Source organism: Lingula anatina, chromosome 2 (assembly GCF_051362555.1).
Source record: "Lingula anatina isolate TDL-2025a chromosome 2, LinAna3.0, whole genome shotgun sequence".
Classification (NCBI taxonomy): domain Eukaryota; kingdom Metazoa; phylum Brachiopoda; class Lingulata; order Lingulida; family Lingulidae; genus Lingula; species Lingula anatina.
Genome location: NC_141768.1, coordinates 32668635 through 32681406, shown reverse-complemented (window position 1 = coordinate 32681406; position 12772 = coordinate 32668635). Strand labels below are relative to the sequence as shown.

Here is a 12772-nt window from a genome sequence, read left to right as displayed (position 1 = left end):
CTCAAGAATAGGACCCACTGAAAGGAAATAAGGTTCTGGGTTATATTCTTCATAGTTCACAAGGGACTGTGTTCTTTTTGATATTGAGGGCATACTGAACAAGCTGATCCGCGGACTAACAAATCTGTGGACTAAATATGGCTGACTCATTTAACAGCAGTGTTTACTAATCTCCTGATGGCCTCCTGCCACCACACACACCATCGCTGCAGGGCCCTTGCAATCTAACCTTGGAGCCGAGAGTTAATCCGTTAAATGGCACATGTGGAGGCAGGGAGACCATCAGGAGATTAAATAATGCTGCTTTTAAGCACTGGGGCTAGCCATATTTGGTCGGCAGATCAGTTAGTCCACAGATCATCTGTTCTGACTGCGCTTACTGAAAAATCGCCGTGCTTTCATTTTTATGCAAATCCAAATATGCATGCATTTTATTGGAAAATGTTACTGTTAAGCTGTCACAGTAAAAAAAATTGAATGATGCATTTGTTTACCACAACCAAAAGTAAATAACAACATATACCAAGGTGCAGTAATTGTTATCACACTAGTAGTAGCAAGTATTCCCATTTTAAATCTTCTACAACATAAAGCTTGGCATCTTTTTGTTAGAATCAAAAGAAAATAAAAATGGCACATACAGGGGAAGTAGGGACCATTCCATTGCTATAAATACAACAACCACAAAAAAGATTTGCCAACAGTCATGATGAGTATGCCTTTTCCTCTGACATTTCATTGAAATCAGATTTAGTATGAGAAAACAAATTCTTTTTTTTTTAATTAGAGAACAAAAAAAAAAAAATTAAGAAAAGTGCTCAAAAAGCAAATAAATACATTTGATTAGAAACATTTCTGAAGCCATCAAGACCCACTGTTAAAAAGAGAAAAACATTGACATACAATTGACCAGTGCAAAAAGAAACATTAAAAGGATATATGCCCCAAAACCACCCCTACAGAAAATGTACCGTGAACAATTTTGTTTTGTGGTCAGAGAGCTGAAAGCAAAATAATTGAAACCAACTCAAAATAAATACTAGTTTTTTAGTCAAATGTAAGGGATGTCAAACCAAATAAAAGTTGTAAGGGGATACATTCAAGGTCCTTTCCTTGTGTGAATGATTAAAAGATCATTTAACTGAACATAGGGCTTTCTACCACCCAAAGGTAGAACATAACTAATTTTTATTTTGCAAAATAAAACTGACTTGGATAAATATGGGAGTAAATTCAACAACATATTCCTAATTTTTAAGCATGTCTGATACAACACAACATAGAAATTTGTGCAAAAGAAGAAAATCAACAAAATACTAAAAGCATACTTTTTTTAATAATTAATACCTGTATAAAGTTTTCATGTTCCAGTGGAGACTTCAATGGTATAATAATAATGTTTATATTTCATCATTTACAGAAATATTATCAATTATTATTATTTTGAACCAAAGGTACTTAACAATAAGTAATGTTAATTTTATTTCTTATATCACTGAAAAATACCACCCAGCTGCATTTCTACATATGGTGTAAAGAATATTATTCTCCTATCACACCACACCAGTTGAAAAAGTTGATGATGTCCAAGCCAAAATACTCAGAGGAAATAAACCTTTCTTTTATTTACAGAGGTAACCGAAGTTTAACACTGTACTCTATCAAGGCTACCAAGAACAAGTACATATCTTTTAAAACTCTATATTAGTACCCAAATGCAGTGGCAATGTGTACATCTACTCTTGCCGTCAGCTTAAAACAAGCCAGCAATAGCTGACAATTGTACAGACATCTAAATCAATTTACACATAAAGAAAAATAAAATAATACAAAACTATTCAAACTCTGGGAATAAACAGATCCTGTCCATTTTTAAACCCGACCTGCATTAGAAAGCAGTGAGTAATCACCATAGGTTTGAAGCAAAATGACTACAACTTCAGAGAAATGTCCATGAATTAGGGTCCAGCTAAATGTGACTCAGAGAGACTCAGCTTATGGCAAAAAGTATAGTAAGCAGTATGTGTATACTTAAAATAACAGATAGCAGACAGTTATCAGGCCTGACTTACCATTCCAATTGTGTCAAGGTGTTGCTGTATTAGCCGCAGCAGAGTAGAAATAATACATGGATGTGACGTGGCCAGTGTGGACAGGAGCTGCCGGCCAGTCTTGGCGCAGAATTCTCTGGTATGAGTGCTCACATAGGATATCTACAAAAATTATGTATCGTAAATACTATCAAAAGAGATGAAAAACAAAAACAGAGAAATGAATCTTTTGTTATTTCATATGCAAAGTAAATCTTGTAAAACATTCCAAAAGACCAACATGTATTTAAATTTTAAGGTAAAATGCAACCAAAATCCTTTAAATCCAATGTGTCCAAAAACCCAACCTCAAACATTTCCTCTGTGATGGCATTAACAAACTCTATGTCCTCAGGAGGCCTGGACCTGGCCATATTGGTGAATGCTGTCAACAAGTAGGTGGCCTCTGAGAGAGGCATTGCCAGCAGTTTCTCCTCAAAAGCGAGTTTGCTGTCAGGATCTGCAAAATTCAGGATTTCAGTCTAGAAACCAGTTTTCACTTTGTCAATGTCTTACATGCATTGTGTAAATGTTGAAGAAATCTCTAGTTCTTTACACTGATTTGTGATTTTGGACTCTTTTACAGCCAGTCTACTGTCAGCAGCATCACAAAAATAATTTCTAAAATCACATATATTTAACATTTCTACTATGTCACCTTTCATTTTCTGCTTGCAAATCTCTACTGAAAATTGCACTGTTTCCCCTGCATCAACAAAATGTAGTAACCATAGTAACTTCCACATCATCTCCATGGAAACACTGCCATATGGCATATCAGCCATGAATTGCCATGACCCAAGCCTGAAAAAAAATCAAAAAGTAAAAAGAACTTTCAATCAGTAAGAAATGACAAGTTATAAAAAACTATTTCCTTGTTCTTGTCTTATATTTGAATTTATTAAAAACCTTTATTTACCATCAAATTATCTATATTACAACATTTGTTCATTCAATAACTGAACCCCCTACTTTTTTAAAGTATTATAACTGCCATATTGCAACCAATGAATATACCAAGACTAAGGCTCAGCTCTACCTGGGCATTTTGAAAATCTGTGAGTACAATTTTAAAAGGTCTGGTTATGTCCCTGTATATTTCCAGCAAAGCATAAAAGTTGGTTATTTCGAATCTGCATAACGAATCACCACATTGAAAAAACATGGGATCCATACTCACTTCTGTGCAGAAAGAATGCAGTCAGTTGCCCTCATAAAAACATGATCAAGTTCAAGCTGTAGCCTTTGCTTGGACTGCTCTGGGAGGTGCGTAAATGCACTTTTGAAGTTCATCCAGTGGTCAGACACAAACTGAATGGTATGCCTTAATTATGAAATTGAGGAATATCATTTAAAAATCATGTATACAATATTTGTTTTTTCTGCAAACACAGTTCAGCTAAGTTCAATCAATCTGTAAAAAATGAAAAAAGATGAAGAGTCAACCAAGGCCTGTTTTCTGTCTCCATTTAACAACAATAAACAACAACATCAACAACAAAAACATAAACATACTTATTTTAATATGTTCATCAATTAGGGTTCATATAATGCCAAACCTAGACATGACCCTTATATTAACTAGAACACAAAACGCTGGCATCTACCTGACCAATCTTCCAATTCTCTTGTTAAACTGCCTGTATCTTCCTAGTTTGAAAGTCTGCAAACCTTGTCCTAAAATCTTCATGAGACTAGTGGCAAAGGCAAACAACCTGAGCATGGACTGCTCTGAACTTTTATGTATAAAATAAAGATCTTGTCCTAAAATGAAAAATATATAATGACTTGTTAAATATTCCAGCCTTTATCTCAAATCAACACTTATTTCAGTCATAAGAATTATACCACATTGTCCATTTATACTGTTTTTTTCTCATCTATTCAATTATGCCAGTCAAAGTTTTATTATTCTAATTACTAATGTATATATATATTTTTTTACATAATCACAACTGCACAAATTGAATAAGAGTATGTCCTGACCTTCTTCGTCTGTCTCTATAAGTAAAGCATGCCTGAACACGGCATCTAATGGAAACTGATGCAACAGAGCCACCACATCATTCTCCTGCAAGTACTGCCAACTGTTGGCTGGGTCTTCATCCTTCAAAAATACAATACTCTCGCTCTTACTGTTTCCAAAACAAACAAAACTAATTTTAATTACTTAAAAGTAATCTGTTGCTATAATATTTTTTCTTTCTATTTTTTAATTTTCTTCCATGATATATTTTTGTCACAAGATAACTACAGGACATAATACTTGTACCCTGGTAATAATACTACTTATACTTTATGTCCACCTACATATATATGTCTACTTTTGTCTGTGTATTTGTTGTGGATAAACCAATTTGAAAAAAGTAGGTCTTTGTTTGAGAAATGAGTGTATTCTGTTCCTGTTATAATATGATATGAAGAAACTTAATGCTGTTAACCAGAAATCATGCAAAATGTGTGGAATCCTAACATTTTTATGGAAATACAACTCATCTGATGAAACTGCTCAATATTCACAATTAATACATATACACCGGTACATATTTTCTTGCAGTGTTGCACCACACAAGCTCACTATTCTAAAGCAAATGGTTCATATTGTTTGGTACCTCCTCTCCATCTGAGTCTACCAGCACCCAGGGGTTGTCCACCCCATTGTCTGCTGAGGGGGTCAAGGACACATTCATATGACTGAGAAAGTCAGTCCTGGCCCTGGGAGAGAAAAACAATACAATAACTAGAAAAGCACTCAGAAAGTGCAAACCTATGTCAAAATGAATAATTCACTTATAATTAATCATTCATTAATTAATTAAATAATGGGTCATCACCAAAATCTTATCACTTGTAGATTAGCCTGTTTCACAACAACAATACAATACACAACTAGAAAAGCACTCAAAGAGTGCAGACCTCTCCCAAAACAAATAATTAACAAATATAATTCATGGATCATCACCAAAATCTTATCACTTTCACGTTGGCCCCTTTTTGACCTATCCTGAAAATTTTATCAAAATCAATACCAAACTTTTTGAGTTAAGCTGGTGATTAACAGATAAACAGAGATAAAAACACAACATTCTCATACCTCCCATTATTCAGATATAATCATATGCTAAAGTACTGAATAGCATCATTTTAGCATAATAATAATAATAATAAAGGAATTTACTTGATAGTAATTTATGAGCACCAAACTATATTTCAAATTTTTATAAAATGCATATCACTACCAGAAGAACATATAGTTAACAAATCAGTTGATAGCAATTTCTTCAGTGATGTTATTCCCCAACAAAACTGTAACAGTAAATTATCATTTAACAGTGCACAACAATACTGCACAATACCACAGGCTTTACATACTTCACAGGTAACATCAAAGTGGCCAGCATGGCTATGAAGTTGTCCAGCAAGGGTCCTCCAAGGGAGCTCTGCCCCCTGGACAATCTGGGCTGGACAAGCTGGATATAATTACTGGCCCACTTGCCCACACCTGCTGGGCAGCGCAGCACATGGTTTAATATAAACCAGTGGTCTTCCAATGTGGCTATCCTCAGTAAACTTGCCACCTAATAATGCAAAAGATAGAAAGCTATAAAAACAATGTATGTAGCAATTTGCTAACATTTTCAACTGACAGAGTCTGTACATGTATATTAAAAGAAGTCCTCAACACAATTAATACAGTTTTTATATTTTATATCTTATTCAACGAAGTGTGTCTATCAACAAACAGAGACAAATTCAGTTTGGACAAAATAATTTAAAAAAAGCCAGAACAAGGACTATACCAATCTTGTGAGCCACATTCTAGCATCCTGAGTGAACTGCTCATCTTTCACAGGTCTTCTTTGGAATAGAAAAAGAATACTTATGCACTTCTTCAACATTGACATTTGCTGATCTGCTTGTGGACTCCTTTGCTCTGGCAAAAAAGCTACAACAAAAGCATAAATATTGAGTTTGTTGTATATGCTCAATAAATTCCTTTACATAAAAAAGTTTCTTTGGATCTTCAAACAGTCATGTTGAAGAACCGTCACAAAGATTTTGTTCACTTTTAATCTAATTCTATAAATCACAAATGTGTAAACAAACCCCAGTATAACCAAACTATGCATTTACAGAAATATAATTTACCTTAACTTTGCACAAACAGTGATCACATGGACTAGAAACTGCTAACACGAAGAATATATATTTTAAGCAGCATTCAAGACATAAAACTATGTAGAAAATCTTACATTCTATAACATAGCTTTACCTTGAACCGGTGCATTTCTGGGAATTTCTTGTAGAATGGGGCAATTTATGTAAAGTTGATGAATGTAGGACTCAACTTGAAGCCTGAGGGGAAAATACACCAATCAATTTCATTGTAAGAATGAACATTGAGGTAGATATTTATGTAAAAATGACTAAGTATTAACCTAATAACAAACAGAATGGAAACTATCCACATTATTCATGCATGCATCATATGCAACACAATGAACTTAACTGAAAGAAACAACAGGCATGTCAAAATCTGACTTATTGTTTGTAACAACCTGATTATCACTATCATATCACCATGGTTACTGTAATAAAAAAATTAATAAATTGTGATAATCCGATCTTAGTTTCAATTAATCAAAAAGACAAATTGAGCATATTCCTTTTAATGCCTTTAATACTTTTACCAACCTAGAAAGCTGAGCTGAATATGCATGCAATGCCAAGGAGTCATATAATGCTGTCCTAATGCTGCTTAGCGATTTATTAATATCCCCTGCAACCTTGTCATCAAATGTCACTTGTAAATACTGGTGATTTTCTGACACACTGACTTTGTCCAAACAGGTACCCTGGATAAAAAAAACAATGTTATTATTTTTAGGTGAAAAAAACTAATGATTTCATGGTATAATTCTAAATATCTTCGGATATTTTGAACAGCTTGGTTCAGTTTAACACACCATTTGAAGTCACTGTAGAAAAAAGACAATGAATAAGAGAGGAATATTCTTTAAAGGGTGAAGGTACTCCTGAATTTTTGAAAACAAAGTTGTCATTTGGAACATTCCTAAGAATGAAAAATGTTTATTTGGGCTTAAGAGTGCGACTGATTTTTCTTTCTGGGATATGTAGATCTTTCCCTAAATTTTATCAAAAACATGCAAAAAAACCTAAAATTTTTTCTGAACAAAAAGCACTTTTTTCTTACTTGAGCTGTTGCGATGTGCTCTGATGTCACCCACACCATTTCTTCCTGCCTTTTGAATTCTTTTTGTAAGCCACTTAACTCTCCTTCACCATTGACATAATTGACACGGGCCCTGTAGTAGTTCATCAACAGTTCATAAAACTCATGTTTGTCCTGCTGTGCTTGCTGAAAATGAAGATAACTATATAAATAAAACATATGCTGTTATATTTTCATTTCATCTAATGAAATTGTTAGCTGGTAATAATGAATACATTAAGAAGACCAATCACCCCAGGGCTGCAGTAAAAAACAAGTCAAAGGTCCATACCTAAAAAAAAAACCCAGGACGATTGTATTGGTCTTGGTTTGCAAAATGTTGGGAGATGAAGATAAAGAGGATAATTTCTACAACCCATAGATCTGTTTGGCTAACAACACCATCAAATAGTTCCTATACATAAAGAATCACAATTTATTTCAATGAACCCTAATTCCTAGAGTCAAAATTAGAGACTTCACTGAGAGAGCAATGTTTACATTTATGCCATCTTTTACCTGTAAGAAGTCATCCACAAACACTTGCTGATGTTCTAAAAGCGGGTTGTAATACAGTGACTTCAGCTGCTCATCTGAAAATGGTCTGAGGATTATATCAGGACTAAGTAACTCCTTCAACTGAGGATAGATCTTCCTGTGGACCACTTTACTTTTTCTTTTGGTATGTTCTTCTACTGCCACAGAAGTTTTTGCACTTTGTTCAATTGACTTCACTTGTGTTACATTTGAAGATTTAACCTTAGTTTCTTCTTGTTCTTCAACCATGCCTTGTGATATGCTTTTAGTAGCACTGAACAATTCTTCAGTTGCATTTGAAGTGTTTTCTTGTTTTTGATTTTCTAATGTTGTCCCTTCTTCAGGTGCGACATGGTTAACAGAATCCTCCTCAAGTATTTTGAAGGACTGATCTTTATTGGTAGATTCAGTAATGTCATTGTCTACTGGTAAACTTTCTTCTTCTTTTTCATGCTGTTTTTCACCAGAGCGACTTTCAGATGAGCTATTTTCTAAATGCACATCTGGTGGCAAATTTTCATTTAAAACTTCAGTATCAACAGGTGTGTTGATGACTGATGCCAGCTTTCCCTCACTTTCCTCTGGAACGTCAATGTTTTTTCTACTTGATTCTTTTTCCTCATTTTGCAAAGGGCTGTCAATTTCTGTTGACTTATCACTTCCAGGTTCAGGACTCAGTTTGTCTTTCTGAACTACTTGCTGTCCACTTAGTTCTTCCACTTTTTCATCCTCCTCTCCAATGTTATCACCTGGTTCGGTACTTTTGGTTTTCTTGCCTTTACTTTTAACCTGGAATAATAAACATTTTACAAATCAAACAAGTTTCAGCTTTCTTCAACCTTATCAGTAAAACATGAACACGTATCTTGGCTTCTACAACAACAGGACCCTAAATTCCCTATTCTTTAATAATTCAAGTTTCATATTCCCCTTCAAGAAATCATCTGCTGGCCAAGTTATGCTTCCCACAGGCTTGTTTACTTCGCCTGTTCTATCTATACTTCTAGCAAAAGAATTTTTTCTGCTTCATATTTGATTGGTCGGCGAATAGCTATAAAGCTAATGTTGCCTTTCAATTTATACCCGACATGAAATAAAATTTATTGTATTGTATTGTATTGTATTGTATTGTATTGTATTGTATTGTAATGTATTGTATTGTATTGTATTGTATTGCATTGGTCAGGTAGGAACCATGGAGAGTCTGCAAAAATCATCTCTCATCTAGGCTAATACACCATCTCAAGATTGGAGTTTAAGACTGTTAATACAAGTAGCATACTATGTACCATGTATACATGTAAATACTCTGTACAACCCCACCCCTACCCCAACTCACCCCCTCAACCCCCACCCCCGACTCCCTTATTACAGTTAACATTTAACAATACACTAGTGTACAAACTTGTACTGTACATGCACATCGTACAATGTCGGCACATTAAACACATAGCAAAACTGAGTCTATGCGTGTCCCAAACTGATGGAATTTGGACTCTTTCAATGAAACATTTTCAAATATTGTAGAGCATACACGCACAGTTCAGGAATACATGGCATGATGCCATACACAGCAATTTGCAATATCTACGGTCAGCTGACTAAGAGTCAAAATAGTTATCTAAAACGAAAATTACTTCTAAGACTTCTCGTTCTTAAAATGCAAATGGAACATCATGACTGCAAATCCCAAAACGAAATCGGGATCACAAATATTCAAACGTACATACAGAATGAAAACAATTTGAATATTTCACCTTTGATTTTTTAGGTTTCCTCTCTTTCACTGCTTCCGCCATCTTGTATGTTTGGTCATGTGACAGGCACGTGACTTTAATGGGAAAGTGGGACACAATCTGAATGGGGAGGGGCACTTGTTCCAGATATGGCTCTCATCCCTTTCCCCCTAGTCCATCAGAAGCGTCTCAGTAGGCACTGTCTTATCCTTGAGAAATCAGGCAAAAAATTGACATATGTAATCGACAGAGATCGGCAACTTTGTCTGTCTTTGGTGCTGAATGTAACTTTTTTTCTTTTTTGTTAATTTACCCTTGTAAAGTCTACTGAAAATTTTATATGGATTTTAAACTTAAATATATGTACTCATTCTTAATATTATCAATATTATACATTTAGGTACATTTTAAATCTTAAATCTTACCCTACCAAAAAAAAAATGGAGAGAAAATTACAATCTAACATACACAGATACAGTAGACCTATAAACCTGCTTTCTAGTTTTAAATTTATCAGTCTCTGTCTCCATTTTGAGAGCGACTCAAATCCGAGTTTCAAACGGGTTTACGGGACGTAATTTTGTTCAGTTTTGTTAACGGTCTTCGATATGGAATATCTAACTAATTTAAGGGGGGAAATATTGGAATCCCTTGGAAAGTTAGTCTTGTTATTTAAATGGCGCGCATTTTGTACCATAATGAAACTTCTGAATTTATTGTTGCCGACAAAAAATATAAGAACATGCCAATATTCGATAATTATATATAGATGCCCTGAAAATTGCTAGTCGTTTTGATTAAATTCATAAAACTGTTTAAGAAAAATTCCTTTTTAGTACAAAACTGGATTGTATGGCAAGACGTGATTTTACGCCAAGAACACCTAAATGATCGTGAATAATTATCCTTTTATACAAGCACAGGTTCCCTTTTCACTAAAACACTCGAAAGGGAACTCAAATCTTTAAACAACGACATGTACATTATCTTGGTTTTAAATATTTTGACTTATGAACAGTTTTCTGGTTTCTATTTTTTTCTCATCTCTTCGTCCTGGATCCCTCCGCGTTGACCTTTTTTTTTGATCAACGTGTATCACGTTTTCAATCTAAAGTCATAAAACAGCGAAAAAAGTGAAGATAACTGCATTGAAAATAAATAGGTCAATTGCCTGTATAAATCTGCCATACGATTATTGATTTTTGTAAGTGTGGAACATTTTAGGGGGAGTCAGGTGAGAGAGGGTAGGCCTAATCAATAAGCCAAACAAATTCTAAGGTCGCATGGAACTAGGTGCTACTAAAAAGCAGAGTATATATCAAACTCTTAGAAGGGCATAAAACTTACCCACTTCTCCAGTTTCACCTTGTAAAACTGAACAGACGTTATGGTACCTCTCTAATCCATCTACCTCTCCCTAAATGATAGCAGAAACGCTGGAAATGCGTAATACCGTTACTGTACCAACCGTGGTGACAAAATATGAACCGCAAACAGGCGCAGATTATAACATGAATCTCGGTAGGAGGGGAAGTCCACTTAGGCTCTTTGTTTTATTATTATCATTATTATTATTATTATTATAATACTAAAATGTACAATGCGTCGGGGATCGTAACTAACTTTGGATCGAACTATCTCCGAGGGGATTCTCGTTTAATTTCGGCTTAGATGTCTGTCACGCCCACTGAAGCTGATAGGGGGTAATTAACTATCGTTTAGCAGCTTTAGCAGGCGTGCCATACATATAAGCCACTTAAGCTGAAAGCAATTTGGCGAGAAACCCCGTGGAGATGGACCGATCCTGTTAGATCGATCTAGGGATGGGAACCCAGTCCTAGACAACCGCCGTAGCTTAGGCTACAGCCGCGTAGGCTACAGTATACCAATTGCCTGATTTTCTCTAAATTATGCATTTTTATCAGTTATTTCTTTAGCCCGTACGGCTTTCAAAAGGCCAAAATAGAAAATAGCATAAGATAAAACAAAATTGAGACTATGACACATTGATGTACTGAGATTCAAAAGGAGAAAAAGAAAATGATTCTGTCATCTTGTAATTAAAGCAAATAAATCAGTTTTACATTTTTTAATGTGACTTCATTGTATTAAGACAATGTCTTTAGTATCATCTAAACACGTTAAAACAGCGACAAAAGGCATTATTTTGATAATCACCCCCAAACCTCCTTTACTCTGACCTCCGATGAAAATAAAAAGGTACTAGGAAACAGACTTTCAACTTTTGCGGTGATGTCTTGGCTGCAGCTAGGCTAAAACCAACGAGGCACTTGTACTGTATGAAACAGCTCCTGGTTTATTTTATTTGTCGATATTATTCAGATTGGACCTAGATAAGACGAATGGTCAAAAAACCCTTGACAAGGAGCACCCTTCAACTGTTGTTTTGGACCAAACATGATTTTTCTCATCACATCAGTATATATATATATATAGGGCCTATATTTTTTTCTTTTTATCTAAATATTATTCGTTTAAAATCTTTTTTGTATGTTTTATCATTTTTATCACATAAAAGTATGTGAATGTTTGTCCGATAATCTTCATAATCATTTGTCGCGTTGCAGATAAAGGGATAAAGTGATCAAAGATTTTGTTCTTGGAAAGTTCATCAAATAAATGTTTTAACACTGCCACTATTTCAAATTGATAGCAATTTTATTAATTTATATATGTATTAATTTATTTATTCATGTGTCGGCTAAGGTTATTAATAACCATATGAATCGGATAAAGCAAAGTTTTGGGAACAGTTTTTGGAGAGATGAATGCTAGAACAGGTGAGTTCCGAGACTGCATTAATGCTGACAAAGACGATCATTTTCTTGAGGAATATTTTAAATACGTGGATGATAAGATTTTAAATCAGGTTGCTGAGAGTGTTTCAAGACGAGAACATAATGACATTGGTATCGATAGAAACTTAGAATTTATTATATACAGTATAAGGTACGCGAATTGCGGGAAATGAACTCAGGTAATAGAAGTGGGTATAATGGCACGTTCTGCCAATGGTTGGGTTTCTGACCTTTTGGGAAGGACAGAAGTACTAGTTACCTTTTATTACCCCGATAAACCATAGTATTGCCACTCTTGTCATCGTTTACGGCTTGATGTGATGTGATGTTTCTTTAATAAATCATTCATAGCTCCAT

General features: G+C 34.7%; 1 protein-coding gene across 1 annotated transcript in view; it reads right to left on the bottom strand.

The window, feature by feature from the left end:
* The window catches only part of LOC106172173 (ectopic P granules protein 5 homolog), a 29874-nt gene extending 20192 nt beyond the window's left edge, over nt 1-9682 (bottom strand). The window contains exons 1-15 of the mRNA XM_087003415.1: nt 9618-9682; nt 7843-8649; nt 7306-7470; nt 6786-6946; nt 6364-6446; nt 5891-6036; nt 5463-5668; nt 4703-4805; nt 4077-4197; nt 3698-3854; nt 3271-3414; nt 2749-2894; nt 2399-2550; nt 2073-2213; nt 972-1001 (exon numbers count right to left, since the gene is read on the bottom strand). Of these exons, the coding sequence (XP_086859541.1) occupies nt 972-1001; nt 2073-2213; nt 2399-2550; nt 2749-2894; nt 3271-3414; nt 3698-3854; nt 4077-4197; nt 4703-4805; nt 5463-5668; nt 5891-6036; nt 6364-6446; nt 6786-6946; nt 7306-7470; nt 7843-8649; nt 9618-9659 (2604 nt within the window). The 5' untranslated portion in view covers nt 9660-9682. The remainder of the gene's footprint in view (nt 1-971; nt 1002-2072; nt 2214-2398; nt 2551-2748; nt 2895-3270; nt 3415-3697; nt 3855-4076; nt 4198-4702; nt 4806-5462; nt 5669-5890; nt 6037-6363; nt 6447-6785; nt 6947-7305; nt 7471-7842; nt 8650-9617) is intronic.
* Between the last annotated feature and the right edge of the window lie 3090 nt (nt 9683-12772).